The sequence below is a fragment of the Lissotriton vulgaris genome, chromosome 5 (assembly GCF_964263255.1).
Source record: "Lissotriton vulgaris chromosome 5, aLisVul1.2, whole genome shotgun sequence".
In the NCBI taxonomy this organism is placed as follows: domain Eukaryota; kingdom Metazoa; phylum Chordata; class Amphibia; order Caudata; family Salamandridae; genus Lissotriton; species Lissotriton vulgaris.
In genome coordinates, this window is record NC_141693.1 from 2,022,836,757 (window position 1) to 2,022,860,912 (window position 24,156).

Below are 24,156 nucleotides of genomic sequence, written 5' to 3' on the forward strand. Positions count from 1 at the left end.
GAGGTGTTATACGGTACAGCAATAAGTTCTCTCTCAATTTATCTTTCCACTCAGACTCAGAGGCTCGTACAAGGCCGTGGTGAATATTGAAAAATTTCTGGAAATCGTACATTTCGCAAGAATTCATCTGTACTCCATTGTCTGTAATAAGAACCTCTGGAAAACCTTCACGGGCAAAAACTTCTTTTCACTGTTAACACACTCTGAGCATTCTCTCACAACTCTGTCCACACCAGGCCACCAAAACACAGATCGGATTACTCTTTTCATGGAAGACATTCCAAGGTGAGTTTCGTGAGCCACAGATAATATGTGATCACGAAGAGACAAAGGTGGAATAAATCTCCCTTGTCTAAACAGGAGATCTCCTTCAATCATAAAACAGTCATGTTCACGCTTTATAAATATTTTAAAATAAATAAGCTTCTTGAAGGATTTGTCTCTTATGGATAAGTGTGAACTGTGCACCAATTTTAGTAAAACCATCATGGTAGTGGGTCGAACAAAACTAAGTCCAGTGAATTCTGGATCAAGGGTCTAAATATAGGAAAAGGAAGTGTTTTTCCTATTTAGGCTTTCAGTTTGACTAACAAGCAGGAAGCCTCTATTATCGGCCATAGAAAGTTCTTTACCCTGCACCCTTTGTGGTTTTTTTAATTTTGCCCACAGGCTCAGAAAGTCCTATATCAAACACATGCTTACTTCATATAAAGCAAAATGTATCGGTGTAGCCTGTTATGGGACCGGGGTGTAGAGATATATTAATAGCCAATCACAGCAGACTGTTAAAAACAAGTTTGGTTACAGACTCCTCAAGCTCCCTCAATCAAGCCCACATTTCAGTTGTCACAAAGAACGTGGGTTAAAGTACATCTGAGATTATTTACAGCTGGCTCCTTTAAGTCTGGATTCCTGTCTTGTCTTGTAATTTTCAAAACAGAATTATTATTTTAAACCTGATCAGGGTAGATGTGTTTGGCAGATCCAACTGGTTAGCCCATATGAAGCACTTGCGCACTCTCATTGAAAGGCCGGAGGTATTCACTACACCTGAATTATTAACTTCTAGGGATAAAATCTGAGATAAGGCCAAATATTTTGAATGTAGAACTTGTGAACAAGAGGGTGTTGAGCTCTGTAAGCCCTTAGTTAAAGCACATTGTTTTAAAGTACTATAGAGATTGAACCATATCTTACATATGTTTTTAGCCCACGGGATAACTATCCTAACATATTCGTTAGGTAGAGATTCTGTGGCACAAGGCACTTTTTGCAAGTGCAATAGTTCCCAATCTCAGAATTAAATGCACTTTATGCTTTTTTGCTAATTGCATACACAGTCCTGGGGCCTCTTTTTCGTACCTCATTTAAAGGGTGGCGTGCTTAAGCAATGCATGCCTGCATTAACTTATCTCACAATGTTTTCTACACCATTGGTTTCATATTCAGCAGTCACATTTGTGAATGCTGCGGTTAAAATTCCTAAATGACAATTAAAGATTTTTTTTTCTTTTTTATTGCGCCATTTGTTTTTTTGGGAGATTTTAACATGGGTGACTTTTTAATTAGGTGAACTTACATGGCAGATCCTTGAAGCTTTTGTTTGTTCATTACTTATGCACAGGATAAACCCTGATATAACTTGCTTTTATTATTTCATTTTTATATTGGGCTCTGTTCATGTCATCTGAAAATCGACACGTTTGCTGCACTCAGTGTGTCTCAAATACCAATTATCTGTTTAGCCCAAAGTTTAATCTTGTATTTTAATATTGGTGATATTCTGTGTATATGTATACTTTAATGGTTATGCCAAAGAGCCACAGGAGCAGCGCCATTGAAGTCCTGAACATACGTAATCCCTAATTCCTGATGTAAAGAGAAATTGGGTGGAGGGGGTGAAGGGGAAAACCCCCAGCAGGCGATGACAAAATCTATTTTCCTCTACTTGGATGATAGCAGTATCTCTATAGCACCAAACGATGTCAAAGACGGGAGGCACTTCCTTTTGTAGATTTCTGGTAAGATGGCCATTGGCAATCTACAAATGCAGGCAGCAAGAGAGATAAATAGTGCCAAAAGCACGAGAGAAGCGAGTCAATCTGCTTCTAACGCATGCAGACCTTGTGCAAGAATCATCAAATTCTAATCCAAGATAAGGCAAAGAGGCCAACCTATCTAACTTATTTCCTCAAAATAATAGGGTTGACGCCAGTCTTAAAACAAGCATTTACAATGCAATGGTTTCGCCTTTGGAAAAGTTAGAGCTATTGGCATTGTAAATGACAATATGTGTTGGTTTTGAAAACAGATAAATAAATGGCATTGTCATTTACATTGCCATTAGCTTAATCTCTCGCAAATGTGAGACCTAATGTACCCTATGGACGAGCTCAGCAGACAGCAATTAGTACCACACACACACACCCAGAGCCAGCCACACCCACCTAGAGCCAGCCACACCCACCTAGAGCCAGCCACACCCACCCAGAGCCAGCCACACCCACCCAGAGCCAGCCACACCCACCCAGAGCCACACACACACACCCAGAGCCACACACACACACCCAGAGCCACACACACACACCCAGAGCCACACACACACACCCAGAGCCACACACACACACCCAGAGCCACACACACACACCCAGAGCGCCACACACACACCCAGAGCGCCACACACACACCCAGAGCGCCACACACACACCCAGAGCCACACACACACACCCAGAGCCACACACACACACCCAGAGCCACACACACACACCCAGAGCCACACACACACCCAGAGCCTGCCATAGTGTACGAGCTATTACGCCTGCAAAACGCAATGTGGTCTGCCTGCATCTTGCTGCCTATATCTTGTCTGACTTTTTTTAACCTTCACATATTTTGTGTGCTATGAAAATCGAGAATTTAGCTGAGCATTAGCATTTCGGTCACTTTAAGGGGGCAACAGGGCACCCTCGCTCTGTCCCATCAGCCCAGCCACTTCTAGAAAGTTATCCCAAGCACGTGGGCAGGGTGTAAGCGCTATGAGACCTGGTGCTTGGTTCATCTTTAAATAGACATTGATGCTCCCGGTCTCATTTTCTCATAAATGTATTGCATGAAAGACGGCGAACTCCACCCCTGCACTGGGCATTCTATCTTAATCCGCGCTTTGCCTCCACTTCCTCTCGGATGCCAGAGAGAGGTACCGACGGACAGAGCGGGCCTCATATTCCCGAGCGGTCGAACGGCACGAACATAATAATGTCGGGAACGGGCAAACGGACAGCGGGAGGGGGGCGGGTTAACGGCACGAAGATAATAATGTCGGGAACGGGCAAACGGACAGCGGGAGGGGGGCGGGTTAACGGCACAAACATAATAATGTCGGGAACGGGCAAACGGACAGCGGGAGGGGGCGGGTTAACGGCACGAACATAATAATGTCCTGACCTGTACAAACAAGCTACTGCCCGGCCGCCATCTTAAGAGAAACGACGAAAACAAACCTTGACGACCAAAAGAATAAACCCCGCCCACCGCCGCACTGACTTGATAAAAGGGGCCGGATGAGAAAAAATCTCAGGAACGCCCACGAGTCGCCTCGCAGAATGACAGACGCCTCTGTTTTCCAATGGCTAGCCTCCATTTATGGAGCTAGCCAATGGGAAACAGGGGCGGGACAAACAGCCAAACTGTAACTCAAAAGATTTTGCCTGCGCGAAAGGCTGCTTGCGCAGCTTTCGACAGGCGAAACCTAAAAAGACTATGTTGGAGATTGGCATCTGTTTATCTTGCAGGACTATGAGTGTTTTTAAGTTGAGTCTAGAGCCAGCGCACATGCGCTGCTCTGCAAGACATTGTTGAGGAGCAGGGAACAGAAGCCCCGCCCACTCTCCAGCCATATCTGCCATTGGCTTGTGTCATTCTCTGTCCTAAATGCTGGCTTCTGATTCATCAATAGGGTTGTTAGTCCCTCCTTAGTACCGCCTCCTCTTCATTTGTCACCTCCCAAGGGGGTGGTTTTCGACCAGAAGGCCACTTGGCGTGCACAAAATCACAGTCGTTCGGTGGCATTCACGAGGACAGTTTCAGGCCTCATGGGGTTTAGTAAAAAGCTGGGAGCTAAACCAATTAAGGCAATTTTAAAGGTGTATGAATCCAAGTGTTTGTTGGTTGCAACTTATGGGTGTGAAATATGGGGCTACACCGCCGTAGAGAAAATACAACAAGTAGAGAATAAGTTTCTAAGAAGTGTACTATCAGTTTCTCAATCAACCCCTACTTTCTCAACTCACACAGAATTGGGAATCTGGTATATATCCGATCGGATTAAAATTGCACCCTTGATTTATTGGTTGAGAATATGACTAAATGACGAGATCCCCTTAAACCATGGGTCTTCAAAGTGTGGGGCGCGACCCCCAGGGGGGCCACGGAGTGATTGAAAGGGGGTCACGCAATCCCGAACGCACTTCTTCCCCAGGCCCATCTGACTACAGGGATTCAGCCCCCCTCCTCCCCCATAGTGTGTCTCAGCTCGAGCTGCTGTGAGCTGCGCTGGGCTGTGTCTGCAGTCTTATCTCCAGCACAGCCCGGCACCCCTGAGTTTTTCACAGGTCGTTAACAGCCATTTACATATTTACATAGCTTTTGAAAACTGGTCACTGAGGCTTAGTTTTTTTTTTATAGTTCCAGTACCCCCTGGGCCCCAACTCAGCCTTTCCCTTACATTTGTATTTTACATTTACTGCAATAGTGTGAGAATAGGAACAGTAATGTTACATGAGGAGAAAATTACAAGTGAACAAAGTACAAAAGCAAACGTTAAGTTACATGAGGCAAAAGTGACAATAGTGAGCAACCAAAATACAAGAGGTAGCTAACGGTACATTACAGGAGGAAAAAGTGATGTGTGCAGGTTACAAAAGCGTACAAAGTAAAAGTAGAGGTATAATACTGCAATAAATGGCACACTCAAACACAAGAACAAACGTTACGTAGGCAATGGTGGCACTTGTGCAAGTATCGAAAGCAAAGAAAATGTGAGAGGTAGCAAACAGTGTGTTACAAGAGAAATGGCTGGTATTTTTTTCTTCTGGCAATTCTACTTTTTATTATTTCTTTTCATGAAATACATTGTGAAGCACTCTGACACCTTCGGGTAAAGTCTGTGCTATATAAAAACGCATAAATAAATACATTCGTAATGTGACTTTTAGGTCTCTGTTCCCCTTATCAGTCATGGATCATTGAGGCAGCCCTAGAACACAATTAAAAGTGCTTTCTATTTATATTTGTTGTTCCAAGTATGCACAGATGAGTGCTGAAATATACAGCTTTACGTGACTGCTTATTTTTGTACCGTCTGGGACATCAAAATATTGAGCAGGCAACTATAATCATAGGACTGGAAGTATGTTGCAAGATCAGAATATTTATTTCCTCCACCCTCGATCCCTGATTAATGTCATAATAGCAATAGTTTAACCTATATCTTAAACCCTACGCCGCAGTCAATAATATGTTGAGTTACTTCAAGTGTCTGGAAATGCACCCTGCATTCAGAGAACTCACTCCTCATTCTAGCACTTCACTTTCATGCTCACCCTGCATTCACAGCGATCACAATGCACTCACACTGATCACCATGCACTCACATCATTCACCCTCTCACCCTGCACTCACAGTGATCACTCTGCAATCACAATGCACTTGCAATGTTCTCCCTGTACCTCAGCCTGCAGGCACACTACTCATCTGCACTCATCCTGCACTCATGTGACACCTCATTCACCTGCCCCCTCAATGCTCAATTTGCAACTGGCTCAAACAAGCCCATCATTAACCATGCATTCTTTCATCCCACTCTGCACTTATATCCATACTCAAATTCATATGGCCACCTCACTCACCCTGCAGTCACACAAGTGAAGTAGTGTGGCTCACTGGTTAGAGGCGGCAGACCCGAGAGCAGAGGACGGCCCGGGACCAGGGTTCGATTCCCGGCGTGGCAGGTTTCTGGACCATGGTCAGCGGACTCGATAATTCTCTCGCCTCGGTGCCCACTCTGATCAGCGATCACACTCGGCAACTCTGGGCATTAGCTTGCCTCATCTTCACTAACGGCCCCACCAGACCGCCGGGGATGCCTGGTCTCACCCTGGAGATACCCATTAAGGGACCATCTCTCAGGGAAGCCAGGAAGGGTTTCGCAGCGGTCGAAGCGCCTTGGGACCCTCCGGGTAAGTAGTGCGCTATATAAATGCCTATACATTTACATTTACTCCACTTTCCCTACTCTCATACTGTTGCATCGCTCACCGTGCACTCACATGGGCACTCTTCTCATCCACAGAGGGCAGGGTTTTAGGGACCCCTGCTGCTCCCGGACAGGGCCAGGTGAGCTTCTAATGTGGCAGCACGTATTCCTGCGGAGTGGAAGGCCCATCACAAAGGTTGACTAGACACCTTTCTGATGTTAATTGCTGTATTTTGGTTGTAAACTGGTACTGTTTTATTGTGAGCAAAAAATTGTCAAAACAATGAAGCAATTCTATCCCAAAATAACGTGGCATCACATAACATTTACATTTTCCTCTCACACAATTTAGTCAAGCCTTCCGTGTAATTTGGTCCTCACCTGCCTCGTAATTCCAGAAGCCCTGCCTACAGGTTTAGAAATGTTTGTCAGGAGGGGGTCCTTATGACTGAAAATGTTGACAGGGGGGTCTCGGCACCCAAAAGTTTGAAGACCTCTGCCTTAAACCATTCAATAATCAGGGACTGCCAGACACTGGACAAAGTACATAAAATTTCATGGCTGGCGTACATAAGAGCTGTGTTCCAGAAAATAGGGCGTATTGGTTTATTTACCTCCCCGGAAACAATAACCAATAAAGACATTGCTTTAACAAAAAAAGCCCTCCTGGACCTCTTATCTCTAGAGCGGGAGGAATTGGAGATGAAGAAACCCAGGGTAAGAGAGAACTATGCATTGGTTACCTGCACAGGCCTCGATTCATACCTGACCATAGTTAACATTCCTTATCACCGGTTTCTCTTGACCAGATTTCGGTTGAATCTAATTCACTTTACCCTGGGCGTTTATCATCAATGGTGCAGTCCAGAACGGGCAGATCCTTGCTCATAACTTTTCCACCCAAAACACCCTACATTTTCTGATGTTCTGTGAACATTTTAATGACTGCAGGAGGAAATATTTATTACCAATTCTCAGAGAAGCAGGATTTGTACAGGTCAGGCATGCACTTGTGTACCTAAAGCAACTCAGTACACCTAAAATAATGTTTCATGTTGCTAGCTTTTTGATTGCAGCCAACCGGATTAGGAAAAAGAATGCTATACTTTTACCGCTCTTAAATATCTGTGAAGAGTAGTCCCCATGTTCATAAACATATTACTATGGGACAGGCCGACTCTATGGAACTTTTACATAAATGTGTTTTTTAGAAAAAAAATTAAAATGTGAGATATAACTAAGATACATATTTTTTAAACATTTATTGTATGAAATGATTTTTAAGAAAAATGTTTTATTTTTAGAAATTTGTAATTAACTGTATTTATTGTAATTGACTGTATTTTTTATGACTGTGTTTTCTTGTCTTTATATGATATTAATTTATCGAAATAAAGGAATTGGCTGACACCTCCCATGGCAACTGGCCCCTTTGCTTCAGTTGTTACACGGTATGTGTTAATTAGACTGTGAGCGCTATTTCTTTAATGAGGCTCTCCTACCACAGGTAGGACATGCTTTGGTGCCTTCTTTACTCCCCTCTCATTGTCGTGCCTTCTCCCCCCGCCCACCCTCCCACCCTCCCTTTGTCCGTGTCTTATAGCCCCCCAATCCGTTGTCCGTGACTTCTCGCCCCTTCTCCTAAGCCCCCTCCCGTTGTCCGTGCCTTCTCCCCCACCCTCCTCCCTCCCGTTGTCCGTGCCTTCTTCCCCCACCCTCCTGTTGTCCGTGCCTTCTTCCCCCACCCTCCTGTTGTCCGTGCCTTCTCCTTTTATCAAACGCTTTTTCTTGTGCACATGCCTACAGGATAAAGAGATAATCTGATCAACATATGCTACTATAAGAAGTCTATGTTGGATTAATAGAAGTAGGTATTTATGTTAGGAGATATTTCTTCTCTCTTGGTGATGGTCTGACACAAATTTTCAACTTATACACTCCGGGGGAACTTCTTGCAACTTAGCTTGCATACTAGATATAAATCCTTCTCGGTTCACAATCCATGCCTCATTATTCACCCCCCCCCTTAAACTAATCCTACCAGACACTCACTAAGGGTATCTTAGCTAATAGATTCTTTCCTTCCCTTGTCTTTCTTTTCTTGCAGAGCACATGATTTTTATAAAACAAAAAGGAATTCTATTTAAGAATGATTCTTTAGGAGAACGTACTTACACATATATATTCTCATAACATTGGTTACAGATGAGAAGAACCCCCAGCTTTCCAATTAATAATAATATCTACTGGCCCTGATGAAGGTGGCATTCCCTTAGGTTGCACCGAAACCTACGTAGGCCATATACAGGCATCTGAGAAACTCCACTGAGAAGGACCCCCAAGAGAAGGACATGGAATAAGAATATTGGGGATGATGCCCATGGACAACATTTGAAATAATACTCCTTGTTTGGGCTCATAAAACTCAGTTAATGCCTATTGTTGTGTTTTTTTAGATTTAATGTGTAGAATGTGAGAGAGTGTGAGTAGGAGTAGATTGAATGGAGAGAATGACATGAATGAGTGTATAAAGCTGTTTCACATAGCTTTCTTTTTATCAATTGTTTTCTGTGGGGGCTATACTTGAACACATAGACACTATATGTTATGTCAAGGGAAAAAAATGTTTGGGTTAACTTTTCCAAGTAATGTAAATGATGAATTGCTAATCACTGTTATGTATAAAAAAAAATAATATTACAAAAATGGATTTTTGAAATGAAAAATATACAAAGAGAAACAAAAAAAAAGTGAATACAAGTCACGGTTCTCTGTAGACTTTGATTATGCTGTACGTTGTTCCTGAAGAAAATTGTGTTTAGAGTTATACCAATTGGTGAAATAAAATAGTTCAGTAAAGAGGTTTTTCATATTATACATTGTACCTTTTGCCCCCCCTCTAGACCTCAAAGAAAGAATACAGGGGGTACACTTAATGTTTTATACTTTTGTCCGTGCCTTCTCCCCCACCCTCCTCCCTGCCGTTGTCCGTGCCTTCTCCCCCCACCCTCCTCCCGTTCATCCGTGCCTTCTCTCCCCACACTCCTCCCTCTCGCGGTCCGTGCCTTCTCACCCACCCTCCTCCCTCTCGCTGTCTGTGCCTTCTCACCCCCACCCTCCCTGTCCGTGCCTTCTCACTCCTCCCTCTCGTTGTCCGTGCCTTCTCTCCCATCCCCCCTCCAGTTGTCCGTGCCTTCTCTCCCATCCCCCTCCCGTTGTCTGTGCCTTCTCTCCCATCCCCCCTCCCGTTGTCCGTGCCTTCTCTCCCATCCCCCTCCCGTTGTCTGTGCCTTCTCCCCCACCCTCCTCCCTGCCGTTGTCCGTGCCTTCTCCCACCACCCTCCTCCCTCTCATCCGTGCCTTCTCTCCCCACCCTCCTCCCTCTCCGTGCCTTCTCACCCACCCTCCTCCCTCTCGCTGTCCGTGCCTTCTCACCCCCACCATCCCCCCTCTCTCGCTGTCCGTGCCTTCTCACTCCTCCCTCTCGTTGTCCGTGCCTTCTCTCCCATCCTCCCTCCGTCCGTCCGTACCTTCTCTCCCATCTCCCCTCCCGTTGTCCGTACCTTCTCTCCCATCCCCCCTCCCGTTGTCCGTACCTTCTCTCCCATCCCCCCTCCCGTTGTCCGTACCTTCTCTCCCATCCCCCCTCCCGTTGTCCGTGCCTTCTCCCCCCTCCCGTTGTCCGTGCCTTCTCCCCCCTTCCGTTGTCCGTGCCTTCTCCCCCCTTCCGTTGTCCGTGCCTTCTTCCCCCCTCCCGTTGTCCGTGATGCCTACCATTTGCAGCGCAATAGGTCTCCTGTAAATGCGCGATGGGTGGCAGTGCGCTTTATAAATTTATCTTACATTACATTGCAAATGCTTGTTTCCCTTAGTACTGCAAATACGAGTTTTGCTATCTCCTGCGGAAATACTATGCAGGGGCGGGTGGGGCTGCTGGTGACTTGTAAATATCTGGGATTGTCTTATAATCATAGCACGCGACAGTATCTCCGAGAATTACATTGGCTCCCAGTGGCCCAAAGGGTGCAATTTAAAGCAATCACTCTGGCCCCTAGGGCCCTGCATGGTTTGTGTCCCGCCTATCTGCGGTTCACTCTATGTGCCTAAGCGACCTCTGCGCTCAGCGGCACAACGCCGGATGGTTGTTCCCCGCTTTCGAAGAGTGCGGCTGGGGGGCAAGTCTATTTCTGTCAAGGCTGCTGAAGCCTGGAACTCGCTCCCAGCTGACCTTCAATTCATCTCGGAACCTCTGCCTTTCAAAGAGCAGCTGAAAACACACCTGTTCCGCATGATCTACTAATTCGATCTGATCCCTGCCCTCACCTGTGCTCTCCTCCGCGCCAGGACACTCTTGAGTAACAGTGCGCCCTACAAAAGCATTATAACATAACATAGCATGTGGCCGTCTTATAATCATAGCATGTGGCCAAGGTCATCTCTGGATATCCTGCTATATTAGAATGGGCTATTTCTTACTATGCAGAGGTGGTGTCACATGGTTATGGTGCATGGCTGGGGCTGCCTGGGGGTAACCTGCTCTATCAACAAGGTTGGCTCTTAGACTAGTTGAGGCAGGGCTTCCAATTTTAGAACAGAGTTGCCTTGAGGGTATGTTATAGGAGTGAAGCAAGCTTTTGAAATAGGAGGAATCCAGGCTCAGCGGCCTCCAATAATCAGGATGCGTCTCACATGTATTGCAGGAGCATGGATGTCTCTTTGTACGAGTGAGGATATGTTGTAATTGTGGTATGAAGGCAGCGGTCTCTTTGAACAGAAGTGGACATGCCTTGTATTAATGATATTAGGTAAAGTGGTCTTGCTCAATAAGCAGGCCTGCATCTGCTCAATAAGCAGGCCTGCATCTGCGTATGGGAGTGAGGATGCCTTTTAATAGGTCATGTTACGAGCAGGGGAGAGGGAGTGACTCCTAGCAAGGGTATGGATTACGAACAGAGTCTCAATATAGGACGGCGGACGTGGCTGAAGCAGGTTCACAGGCGGGGAGTCGCTTAGGAGCAAATTGACTGAGCGTGAAGGTTTCCCCCTGCCGCCAGCCCATGATGTTCCATAACGGACAATTTCAAATTTTTTGTCTCCCTTAATGAGGCGAGACCTCTGGATATTATCCTCCATAGGAACTATTACTAAATCAGGTTGTATTAGTCCATTATTCCTTTTTCTACACCTTAGGTTAGGATACCTTAGTGAGTGTCCACCAGGGAGTAAGAATAAATGTTCTGGTCCTGATGAATGCTGAGCTGACCTTAGGCTCTTAAGCAGAAACATGTTGACCATCTTTGCTTATTTGTCACTATTGTGAGGACTTATTGGTTCAAACTAACTCAACCATTCACCAGTCCATCCTTTTTTTCACTGTTTTTAACAAGAGTCAGAGCTACCTTCTCAATAAAACCAATTGCTTGATGAGTAGTCTACACTCTTTTTAAAGCACTTTTCCAATCACTATTTCATGTTCCTTTCAAACTATCAGGGGCCCAATGAAGACAACTGGCTACCAACTTTCAGTTGGGGCCTGAGGGTCCTTTCTCCACACTAAGCACGTGCACTCTATTCCTATACTAATTGGGAACCTATAGTCGGTATTAACCACTATACTGACTACCTGCACATCTGGCTTCCCACTCTCTCTTTTTTGATGTCTGTTACCTTTGTTTGACACTCTTATGTTGATTGATATAAATCTCAATATAGGAGTGCAGAGGTCTTGCAGTGACTATGTGCATGGCTGTCCCTTGGCGCAGAAATCAAGAAGCCTTACAGTGATGAGGAGATCTATGAGAAGCGGCGGGTGCTTCGTGGACCTTGCACAGAGGGTTTTGGAGTGATGGAATCAGAGGTATGTTATATAGGAAAAACAGTGTTTCCTGTGGAATTATATACTATGAGGTTATGATACATAAGCACAATTGTAACAGAGTTAGATAATGGCAGAGCGCGAAGGAACCACCAACACACCGATTCCAGTGTGGTATATTTTATGGATTTTTAGACAGGCGTAAACATACATCAAAACAACATTTGTGCATAGTGTCCCAAGTGACAAAGGAACTTAAGTGACAATGTGAATATTATACATAAGGTTTCAACAGTTTGTACAAGTCGACCATTATCAAAATAATTCCATGTGAACAGCAGCTGTGTACAATGATATATGTGCTGGGAAAATGGTTTGCTTCTTCTGTTGGTTGACGGCGTTTCGACCATTGACGAATGGACATTTAAATTGGAATGAAATAAAAAGAGCATAAGGCCCATATACCGGCACAAATGCAAAAAAAGGAATCGGAGGTATGAGCAGCTGTCTAGCAGATACAGTACATGGGCAATGCTCCTCTTGGTACAGAGAAGGCGATGCGGCTTTAGACTGGGCGATGTCCTGCTGTAGAAACAGGGCTGTCCCTTGGGGTAGAGGGGGACTCAGGGTTTCCTACTGTGGAAGGGAGCTGCCTGGAGCACCTCTGCCTGGGTCCGGGGCATGGCCAGGGCTGAGGTCACCCAGTCCTGGCTCTCTAGCCTCTGCATCCAACAACTATGAATAGGGGGGGGGAGGGAAAGAGTAGAGAGCAAGCCCTGCCAGGCCAGGGCTGAGGTCACCCAGCCTCGGTCTGTCCCTTGCTGGCAGCACTGCTGCCCGGGCACCTGCGGAACTACACTTCCCAGAATGCACCGCGGCACATCAAACACGTGCGTTCAGGGGCCCACTTCGCCGTGCTCGAACCCCCTGCATACATGAGCGCAGCGAGTGGGGGCCACACACCGAGGAGGGGGGGGGGGGGGGGGTTCCTCTCCGGCTGAGGAGTTTGAAAATAAACCGCCGCCCCATTGTCCCGCCTCCCTCCCCTGGAGTGTCAAGAGGGCTCAGACGCGAGTGACCGGCCCGGCAGCATCCCCGGTTAGCCCTCCAGCCCCCGCACACACCGGCAGCTCACACCGGCAGTCCCCGCACCCGCCGCCCTCGTACCTCACGCAGACTCCTGCGGCCGCCATGTTCCCGGCTCACGGCCTGATGACTGGCTGAACGGACCAATCAGCGCTTAGGCGCGAGCCGGGAGCCTGCGCGTGGCCAGGGGACGAGGAAGCGATGTAAGCCGGCGTTACGTGACTATGCTCTGACCAATCAAGACTCCTAGATGTCATGTGACATAACATACTGTCACGTGATATGCAATGAATGACATACATGGGTAACCCAGGCGTACGTGACGCTACGCTGCATCTATCACGTGACTCGGGGATTCCAAAATGGCGGCGCCCGTGCAGGTGAGTGTACCGGCTCCGGGGGTGTGGGTGGGTGAGTGTACCGGATCCGGGGGGGGGTGTACTGGATCGGGGGCGGCTTGGAGACCCCCTACCCCCACGCATCGGTCAGGTCAGCTGAAGCCGCCCCAGCCACCCGGCCTCCGGTCACTCTGGGGCCGAAGGCTGCAGTGATCACAGTCTTGTTATTGAGGCCCACCTCTCCCTGTGGGCTCTCCTGCCCAGGCCTGACCGCCAGAGCTCTTGGGCTACCCAGAAATACAACATTTGCTATGAAAACAATTGCTAGCATTTGGACCAATTCTATTAACGACACGGAGGCAAGGTTTATGCTTTCTCCTTCTGTACTGAAAATCACAGCAGCCAATGAAACAAGCATTGGAAATGCAACAGGTCTCGCAATAGAAAAGTTGGAGCTATTCGTTTTGTAATTGACAAATTTCTTTTAATGTGTGGGTCTTGAAACTTGCAAAAGTAATAGGTGTTCATTTACAATGGCAATACTTTATACTTTTTCAAATGTGACACCTATAGCATTTGTAATGTCAACGATACATACAATTGTTGCATTCTTGTTTTTCCAATGCTTGTTCTTTTCTATGTTTTACCCCATTGTGCTAGAGCCTGGAATGTGTGATGCGTGCCTGCATCTTTCATCCTTAGTTCCAAGTTCTGCCCCAACTGTATATCTCCTTCTACTTCCTTCCTAACGGATGTGCTGTGCTTCTCTTCATCATATCTTAAATAAAATACTACTTTTTTATAAAAGAAGTTTCCTACTTTTTTACACTGGCGACGAGGATGGGATCCTCATCTACTTTCTGCCACATCTCTCCGAAGCACAGGAGCAGAAATCAGAAGAATCCGCATTATCAGCCTCAAAAGTCCTTCTGGAGTGAAACGGAGTACTTCCTTTTTACTTTCCTCCAAGTCCGGTGAAAATACGCTAAGTATTCAGCGTTTTAACTATTTTTATGCATTTCTTCGTTTTTCCTTCGTGGAAACGGCAGCTGTTTACGTCAAACAGATACCGAGGCTTTGATCAATCAGCGTCTTTCAGCGTTTGTTGCTCCTCATTGGCTGCTGGGAACCAACCTCTGTGACTCATCACGCGTCATCGCGTATAACTGCGCAGTGAATCCTAAGCCCTTGCGCTTCACGCAACGTTGCTATAGCAACCTAATCACCGAGTGAGTGCCACACGAAGGATCATTTCCTTTTCACCGTGCAAGCGCATTTCCATAACTTCGCGCTAACTAAAAGGACAAAGGTACTGTTTTACACGCTCTCTCTTAGTGCGTGTATTATTTCCTACATTCATTATTTTGCGCATATTCTTTATTTTGTAGCGCTATTTCAGTGACTTGTTCATGGCTCCAGAATGCTCCTATATTACAATTTAACTGTTTTTGTGGAGTTGCCTATGGAAAGCTTCTGTACAAGTTCATTTTCCTTTCATTAGACTGCCATCTGCTGGATATTTTTGGCATTTTTTTTTGTTTAGTGACATTTCTTAACAGTTATTTGGACATTTATTTTTATCCTACTGCCAACATGCAATTTGATCCACCATCAAAATTTTTACAGTCTAAGGGTGATCCACCCATCCCATGGGCAAGATGGAAAGAGGAATTTTTCACATATCTCAAAGCCATGGATGGAGAGCGCATGTCTGCGGAAAGAAAGAAAAACATTTTTCTTCACTGTCTTGGCTCTGAAGGGCAGTTAGTCTTCAGAACTTTACCACCTGTAAGGTCTGGGGGTGATACTAATGTTTATGATGAAGCAGTTGCTAGAATTGAAGGCAGGTTCAAGCCTGTCACTAGTGTCGCACTTAATAGGTTTAAATTTTATACCAGAATCCAAGATGAAAAAGAGTGCTTTGATGATTTTCTTACAGCCTTACGTGCGTTATCTTTACATTGTAATTTTGGTCTTATGACAGACGAAATGATCAGAGATCAGATCATTGTACATGTAAAAAATAAGAAGGTTCAAGAGCAGTTGTGGATTTTGGGTGATCCTAGTTTGGAAATAGCGATCAGTACTGCTAAAGCTCTTGAACAGTCCGATAAATGGATAAAAACATTAGATAAAGCATCTACTGCTTCCACCTCTTCAACTAGTTCCACTTCTTCTAGCGAAGTTAGCGTTGTAAAACCCCAAGAACAAAGAAATGTTGTGCCTTCCAACAAGTATGATGGAAAAGCTAGACAATTCTATTGTTTTAGATGTGGAAACCCTGACCACATTGCTTCCTTTCCTCAATGTCCAGCTATCTCTAGGCAATGTAATAAGTGTGGACGCTCTGGTCATTTTTCTAATATGTGTAAAACTTCCACAAGGTCCTTCCAGGACACTAGAAGATCTTCTGTTACTTCATCTAAACGTCCTTCTGGTAAAATATCATATGTCAATGATGATGCATGCAATGATCCAGATATTAAGGAATTCGGTATTGTGATTGCTATACAGGAGTCATTTGATTTATCTCAAGCAGATACCCTTTCCTCTCCTAAAAGTCCTGTTACCATTTTAGGTAAAGTGCTAGAACTTATGGTGGACTCCTGTTCTCCTTGGACTATAATCACACATGAGTATTGTATTAAGTCTTTTGGTGATTTAATTGATATCAATTCCTTATCTAAGCCTGACATACGTGGCTACAATTTTGATGGCTCCAAGATCAATATTATTGGCTTTAAGGAAGTTGTACTTACTATCAAAAATAGTTCTGCAAATGTCAAACTTTACATTGCATGGAAGGGTGTGAATGTCTTGGGGTGGAGGGACCAAGCGAGACTTGGTGTTTCTTTAAATCCTAGACTTAAAGATCCTGTGTTAGTTTTAGCTATATCCGACGGAGATTCCACTTAATCATCTGGATACACTGAGATTTCTCGTGCCTTTCCCAAAGTGTTTTCTGACAAGTTAGGTAAATTGAATGGGTTTAGCCATAAGATTAAAGTCAAACCTAACTCTGTCCCTGTTAAACAGAAGTTAAGGGGAGTGCCGATTAGTATTAGGGACGAACTTAGAGATATGCTTGACACCATGGTAAAAGATGGTATAATTGAGGAAGTGGAATCGTCCGAATGGGTTTCCCCCATTGTTTTAGCCATTAAACCTGATAAAAGTATTAGGCTATGCATTGATTTAAGGGCACTTAACAAGAGTTTAGTCACAGACTGTCATCCACTCCCTAATATTAACGAAATGCTTTGCATGTTGGATGGGGCTAGTGTGTTTTCTACTTTAGACCTGAGATCTGCGTATCACCAGATCGAACTCACTGAAGACTCCAAACAGTTTACTGCTTTCATTACCCCTCATGGGTTATTTCAGTTCAAGAGAATGCCATTTGGTCTAGCTTCGGCTGCTTCAGTGTTTCAGAGAGCCATGTACCATATTTTTAAAGACCTGTCATTCGTCAAATGTTTCCAGGACGATATTCTGGTTTTTTCAAAAGATAACAGTGAACATCATACTCACCTTAAAGAAGTCTGTTCTAAGTTAGAGCAGTTTGGTTTAACCATTAAAGCCAGCAAATGTAAATTTTTCTGTAAGTCAGTAGAATATTTGGGTCACACCCTCTCTGGTGATGGGGTGATACCAAAGAAGAACCTTGTTGACGCAATTATGAATGCACCGGCCCCTGATAGTAAAGAGAAGTTACTCTCTTTCGCGGGGTTGTGCGAATATTACAGTAAATTCATTCAAAATTTCGCCAACAAGATGGAACCTTTAAGGGAGTTGACTAGAAGCTCAGCCAAATTTGTCTGGACTGACAGGCAGGATATTGCCTTCAAGCAAATTAAGAGTGAGATTGTTAATGCTCCTACACTCAAATCTTTCTGTATTAGTAAGAAATGTGTCATCACTGTTGATGCCAGTTTGTATGGTATTGGTGCTGTGTTGAGTCAAACTGCGGGTAAGGATGAGTGGTGCGTGGCCTTCGCTTCCAGAACTTTATCCCCTACTGAAAGGAGATACTCCGTTATTGAAAAGGAGCTACTTGCTTGCATTTGGGCTGTAGAACACTTTAGAAACTAGGCCCTTTTAAACAGTTGCCTTCTAATGCCCGATTTGCCCTTGTTTTGGTTGATTACCATTCGAAATGGCCGGAAGTTAAGTTTGTGAATAGTGTTTCCTCTCAGGTTGTTTTATTTTTCTTGAAAGAGATCTTTGCCAGGGAAGGTTTTCCAGAGACCTTTGTTACCGATAACGGTACTCAGTTGATCTCCTCTGAGGTTAAACAGTTTCTTGACTGCTGTGGTATTAAACATCATACTGTGTCTTTGTACGAGCCTAGGGAAAATGGTCAGGTGGAACGTTTTAATCGTGTCCTCAAGGATTGCATTTCTGGGATTGGTTCTTCCGACGATTCTTGGTTGGAGGTGGTCAGGAAAAGGCTTTGGGTCTACTGTATCACGCCTCATTCTGTCACTGGTGTGAGCCCTTTCAAACTCTTGAAGGGTAGAGAACCCTCTTCTGTCATTTGCCCCTGGTGGGTTAAAAAACTTAACAGGAATGATTCTAAAGTTGATATTGAAAGTGTTGCCAAACGTGTTGAAGATAAACAACAGTGTATGAAACTTGCTTTTGATTCTAAAATGAATGTTAAACTTCATGATTTTGTGGTTGGTGAGTGGGTGAGAGTAAAGAAACCTGGTTTTTTGGTGAAAGGTTTCTCCAAATTCTTTCCCCCTATCAAAGTGGTCAAAGTATTTAAAAACTGTGTTGCCACACAAGATGGGAGGGTTTGGAATGTTCGTAGGGTTGCTAGATGTCCTGTTTCTTCTAAACCTCTTTCTTCACCATCACCTACGCAAATCGGTATGCCTCTTCCTGCACTTGACAATGCTTCACCTCACGTGCAAGTTAATGTACCTCACCAGAGTTTTACTCATACAGATTTGTCTGTTGCTTCTAGGGTTAAATCTGATGTTAGACCCAAGAAAACTCCTAGTAGGTACTTGTGTTGATTTTCTTTTATTGGGGTAAGATGTGTTGCATTCTTGTTTTTCCAATGCTTGTTCTTTTCTATGTTTTACCCCATTGTGCTAGAGCCTGGAATGTGTGATGCGTGCCTGCATCTTTCATCCTTAGTTCCAAGTTCTGCCCCAACTGTATATCTCCTTCTACTTCCTTCCTAACGGATGTGCTGTGCTTCTCTTCATCATATCTTAAATAAAATACTACTTTTTTATAAAAGAAGTTTCCTACTTTTTTACAACAATCCAGATCCTACTGCCTTTGACAGCGCTCGTAATTTGCCGAGAGGTACAATGGCAGGCAGGGTGGGTGTCTGTAAAGGTGGAGCAGCCAAGGAACTGAGTTAAGGAGCCGCTGTGCTAAGAGAGAAGAGCTGTGTGATAACAGTCAAAGCAGCAGGGGACGAGCTGCATTTTTGCCACCCACTAAAAACAAGCTTTTGGCATTGTGGGGGCTAATTGGGGAGAGTGAGGAAAGACCCTGAGGTTTCTGTGGGGCGGAGTTGGGCTCGCAGTTTGGATGGGTGTGGGTGGTCGCATGGCTCGGGAGGAGGCGAAAAGGGAGGGGTGGAGGAGTGCAGGGGAAACAGATGTGAGAGGGTGTGTACAGGCAAGGCGGGACTAGCCCAAAATTACAACTTGGTCCCGAGCATGGGGGGAACTGGAGAGTGCTGTTCCGTGGTGCAGTGAAGTGCACCGGAGTGAGCGGGCAGTCAGCTCACTTACTATGGTGGTCCCAGCATGGTGACCTATAGGTGTGAATGGGTTACCAAGATAGTGTATGCACTTGGAGTGGTAATTAAAAAATATAGATAAAAGGTATGTGAAAAGGCACATACAGAAACAAGATCATCACATAGAAATGCAATAATTAGAGCTTTGGTTGTGCGGTGTGCAATGTCTAAATACCCTTTACGTAATTAGGCTATTGCCCCCCAAAAATTGTTTTTTGTAGATAACTGCCTCCAGATAGCAGTTTGCTTAAAACAGAGGCAACATCCGGCCAAGGTGATATTGAATGCGGGTGAGGGGGAGAAATGTGTGAAAAATTAACCTCAAGCGGGCAGGGAGAAGTGCACAGGTGTGAACACATGGGTGGGAAGTACAAAAGGACAAATGCTACATCAAGAGGGAGGGGAATTGCACATAAAGACAGTTAACACGGAGCACCTCGGAAAAGAAGTACACAAGGGAGACAGTTGGAACAAGTCGGGCGGCACAACCGGGGCAGAGAAAAAAAAACTGCGGAACGCATTGCTGGGAAGGACAAATGCTACATCGAGAGGGAGGGGAAAAGCACATAATGACAGTTAACACGGAGCACATCGGAAAAGAAGCACACGAGGGAGACAGTTGGAACAAGTCGGGACATTGATTTATAAGAAAGTATTACCGTACTGCGTTGGCAAATGAAGAAAGGATGAGCTCTGATATGCTCCTAGAATGACAAGTTAAAAAAAATAAAAGTACACTGGGAGGTGGGAGGAGAAACGCGAGACACGGCCTGGCGGCCGTGAAAGTGAAAGTACGGCCGGCCGTGAATAATTAGGGGAGGAGAATTGCCTGAGGGCAGAGCGCACGCTGGGGGAAACTGTGGGAGGGAAGCAGATGGCTTTGATGCGTGCACGCGCTTTTCACAGGCACTGCATCAAATCGCCTCTTTGGTTAAACTCTGGATAAGCCCCTATATCTCTCGCCAGCTCGAATGCGCAAGCGCATCGGCAGGTGAGACCTAAAAAACGTTTAACATACAATAAACTACATTTCCCACAATACCGTAGTGTAACGTCAATGACCATAGAGACTATCCCTCTATAACTCCAGCCCCTACATGAGCACTTCCTTTCTTTGAATGAGCATTGTCCATATAAATTCACAACTTGTCCAGTGATGGCGGAAAATTTTGTAGAAAAGCTGCACACACCATCTTAACATGACCGACTCAACAAAAGTCCATATAGATAAAGACCGTGCAGCACACCTTCCAGGACATCCGATATAAGCGACCGCTTATTCACCTTTTTGTTCAGGTCCTGAAACTGAGATATAAATTCAGGGCTCAAGTCTGGGTACCACGTGGGTGGACGGCGTCCCCACACTTATTTTACCGGGTGGACGCCGTCCCCCCTGCCAAACAGCTGGACTTCACTCCCATGACCGTGAGCCTACCCAGACTCCCTGTTCTCTTCAGTCACACCACAAGCTGCCTGGGCCTCATTCCTTTAACCCAAAGGAAAGCAGGCAGCAGTGGATAAAGTGACGCAGATCTTCTGACCGACGCCACCTGGTCAATCCCCGTCTCCTCCCCAGCCTCGAGTTACTAAACAGGTCCAGCGTCCCCTGGATGGGAGCCTTTAGCGCAAGGATAACAGCCAGTTTGTCGTCGGCCTAACCACCTCTGGCTCCGCTGCCAGCAATCAAGTGAAGCACGAGGGCTGCGCAGCGGCTGCGAGGCCAGCTTCTGGGGGCAGATGACTTATTTATGAGAGGGATAAAAACTTTGCCGCTACGGCACACAGGCTCTGCAACAACAGAACACGGCATTCCCGGGGCAGGTTTGCGCAAGAAATAGCATCCGAGGCACCTGTACATCAACGTAAAAATATGTTTTTTAATGGTGCCTTCTGCCAGAGTCTTGAACATTTGCATTACTGTGAAGAGTATGTGTTACTCATACTCTTTTTAGAGGTATTGCAGTCATGTGGGTCTTGTTTTATTGCCCTCACGCGCTGGCTTCTCAGATGCAATCGTATCTAAGGAGTGAGCAAGGGGAGGCAATGAGCCCGATGGTGCAAGCCACCTTTCGTGACGTCACTTCCTGACCATCGGGGTCAACTGCCCCAACAGAAATAGTGGATGCAGTTCCTCATGAGGACCCTGGAGCATTGTCTGAGACCACAGAAGGAGAAGAGGGAAGTTGCACCTTAGCTGCATTAGCATTGGAAACCATGGTTGGGCTTACCATACTTAATTTTGGAAAAGGTGATGGACAGAGTTTCTGAATGATGCAGAATACTCCTACCCAGTCAAGAGATCAGGGCTTGATCCATCACCATTTTTTAGCTCACTGCACCATCCCAGCTCTGAACCTGGCTATATGCAAATTAGTCTGTTCCTGTCCCAGTGCATGATGGGAACAGGGCAAACCAAACTACCAAGCCAATTCTTATACTGGGAAGGAGACAAGCTTCCGGGGACCGGTTTCTGGCATTTCAGCCGCCGTCGGCCCGGGTTGCTTGAATCCTGATGGTACAATGAGCTAGGGACTCACGTCTGAGTATACCCTCCCACACTTAGTGTGGATAAAATCAATTTTGGAAAAGGTGATGGACAGAGTTTCTGAATGATGCAGAATACTCCTACCCAGTCAAGAGATCAGGGCTTGATCCATCACCGTGTTTTAGCTCACTGCACCATCCCAGCTCAGAACCTGGCTATATGCAAATTAGTCTGTTCCTGTCCCAGTGCATGATGAGAACAGGGCAAACCAAACTACCAAGCCAATTCTTATACTGGGAAGGAGACAAGCTTCCGGGGACCGGTTTCTGGCATTTCAGCCGTCTTGTGAATGGATCATGCCCTGATCTCTTGATTGGGTAAGAGTATTCTGCATCATTCAGAAACTCTGTCCATCACCACCCCCTTTCCAAAATGGGCTTACCATACTGCTATGACAAAAAGGATCCCTGCCTTCTGGCGAGCTATTTTATTTGCTACCCTAGGAATGAGAATGAAAGGGGGAAACACATAATTCAATGTCTTCGACCAGTCCTGACTGAATGCTTCTGTGGCTTTCGCTAGAGGATCTGAAAAAGGGCTCTAGTTGGCGATTGAGTCTGGAGGCAAAGAGATCTGTCTTGCAAGGGTTCCATATTGAATGGATCATGTGAAATAGTTCAGGGTGGAGTTGTCTGTCGCTGTAATCCTTCAAGTGACAGGAATTCCAGTCCGTTGTTGTGCTGTCCTGTCCTGGAAGGTACTCTGCTATCACCGTTGTGGTGAGGCAGGCAATAATGCCAAACGTCTTTGCCAATCTCAGCCAACATCGGGGACTTTGTTCCTCCTAACTTGTTGATGTATCTCCTTGCCAAAATGTTGTCCATCCTGAAAAGAATGCAACGAGATACCTTCTTGTGTGAGAGAGTTTGAATCGCAAAGGATCCCACCAGGAGTTGCAGGCAATTGATATGTAACAACAACTCCTGGAGAAACTATCTGCCTCCTGTGGCTGTCTCCCCACATCGCTCCCCTAGCCCCACATGCTGGCATCGGATTCTATCACCACTTCGGGGCGAGAGCCCAAAATTGAAAGGCCATTCCAGGCATCCACGTGGGCTAGCCACCACTTGAGTTCTTCCCATACCTTGTCTGTGAGGGGAACCTGGCCTCAATACGAAAGCCCCTTCTGAAGGTGTTGTATCTTTAGAAGTTGAAGGATCCGGTAGTGCAATGTGCCCGGAAAGATTGCTTGTATAGATGACGCTAGAAGCCCTAACAGACAAGCAATAGCTCTCAAAGACATGACCTGCCTGCTCAATGTCGCCTTCAACTCTTTCTTGAGATCCCTCAACTTGGATTTGGGCTGGCCTTTGCAAACTGGTCTCCAAACAGAAGACCTTCCGCCAGAGGCCCTGTCACCACGGAGGCTAACTCCGTAAGATTGGAGTCCATACGCATGAGCAAAGATTTTCATTGCTCCGTTGAGATGACGCAGTTCGCGTTGCCTAAGAAACAAATCTCCCACGGGGTCCATTCAGCCAAAATATCTAGGTCCACCGAAGCTCCAGAATACTTGTCTACCAAAGCCATCTCTAGGATCTTGGCCAGTGGCCCGGTCATATCCAAGAGCTTATCCTGGCAGGCCTGCCAGGCACCTTCTAATCCTTTTTTGGGATCCTTTGCAAACTTTTTCAAGAATGCCAGCTTGCTGGGGTCAATATCTGGCTTGTCGGCCACCGTGTCGGGACGAGGACACTGATCTGAGCCTGCCACGGACCTCCTTATCAAAGTGTTTACTGAGATTCTGATGGATGTACTCTGAAACCTCTGGAGCTGGAGCCCAGTCAGAAGACCTCGATGGGCAATGTCCTGGGGATTAAAGTCGAAAGGACTCTGTAAGGAGGGGCAATGAGCGGAGGAGACAGAAGGATGTTTCAATGCAGGTTTTATTTTGCCAAATATCTTTTTCTTGCAATACTCCAGTCTGTTTAGGTGGGGATAATGCTTCTTATCCTCCTCCATGTTCGGAATTGAGTTTGTGGACGCAGGCCTAGGGTAGAATGCTTCTTCTTTCCCTTTTTCTTGTTACGCCAGCGACTGTGCCTCCTAACGCGTGCTCTCTCCCCTGGGTCATGTCCTCTTGGTGGGCTCAGGTTTAGGAGGAAACAGAGATAAAAATATGGCGTCCGTGAGGATCTGGGAATATCAATGAGTGCAAGGGAAAAGGAGTGAGGGATCACCGGTGCAGTGTAACACAAAACTAGGCGAGTGATAGTGCAGGGATTCCGGGGTTGATGCAGAATGTCGGGACGAGCATTAAACGGCAGGCTTCCTCCCCACCCACCCAGTAATATTCTCCCGTACCTGTTCAAGCCTCGCTCCTCCTGGAGCGTGGCTCGGCGCAGCACCTTC

The 24,156-nt window shown here is 45.8% G+C and overlaps 2 protein-coding genes across 3 annotated transcripts in view; one reads left to right on the forward strand and one right to left on the reverse strand.

The window, feature by feature from the left end:
• NUP188 (nucleoporin 188) overlaps window positions 1–13,347 on the reverse strand; it is a 1,272,194-nt gene extending 1,258,847 nt beyond the window's left edge. Inside the window, exon 1 of one of the 2 annotated variants that reach the window (XM_086924860.1) lies at window positions 13,236–13,347. In XM_086924860.1, coding sequence (XP_086780986.1) covers window positions 13,236–13,261 — 26 coding nt within the window. In that variant the 5' untranslated portion in view covers window positions 13,262–13,347. The remainder of the gene's footprint in view (window positions 1–13,235) is intronic. The other variant, XM_086924859.1, reaches the window with a different exon arrangement.
• A 115-nt stretch (window positions 13,348–13,462) lies between these two features.
• The window catches only part of DOLK (dolichol kinase), a 36,676-nt gene continuing 25,982 nt past the window's right edge, over window positions 13,463–24,156 (forward strand). The window contains exon 1 of the mRNA XM_086924862.1: window positions 13,463–13,534. The gene's annotated coding sequence lies outside the window, so the exon portion shown is untranslated. The remainder of the gene's footprint in view (window positions 13,535–24,156) is intronic.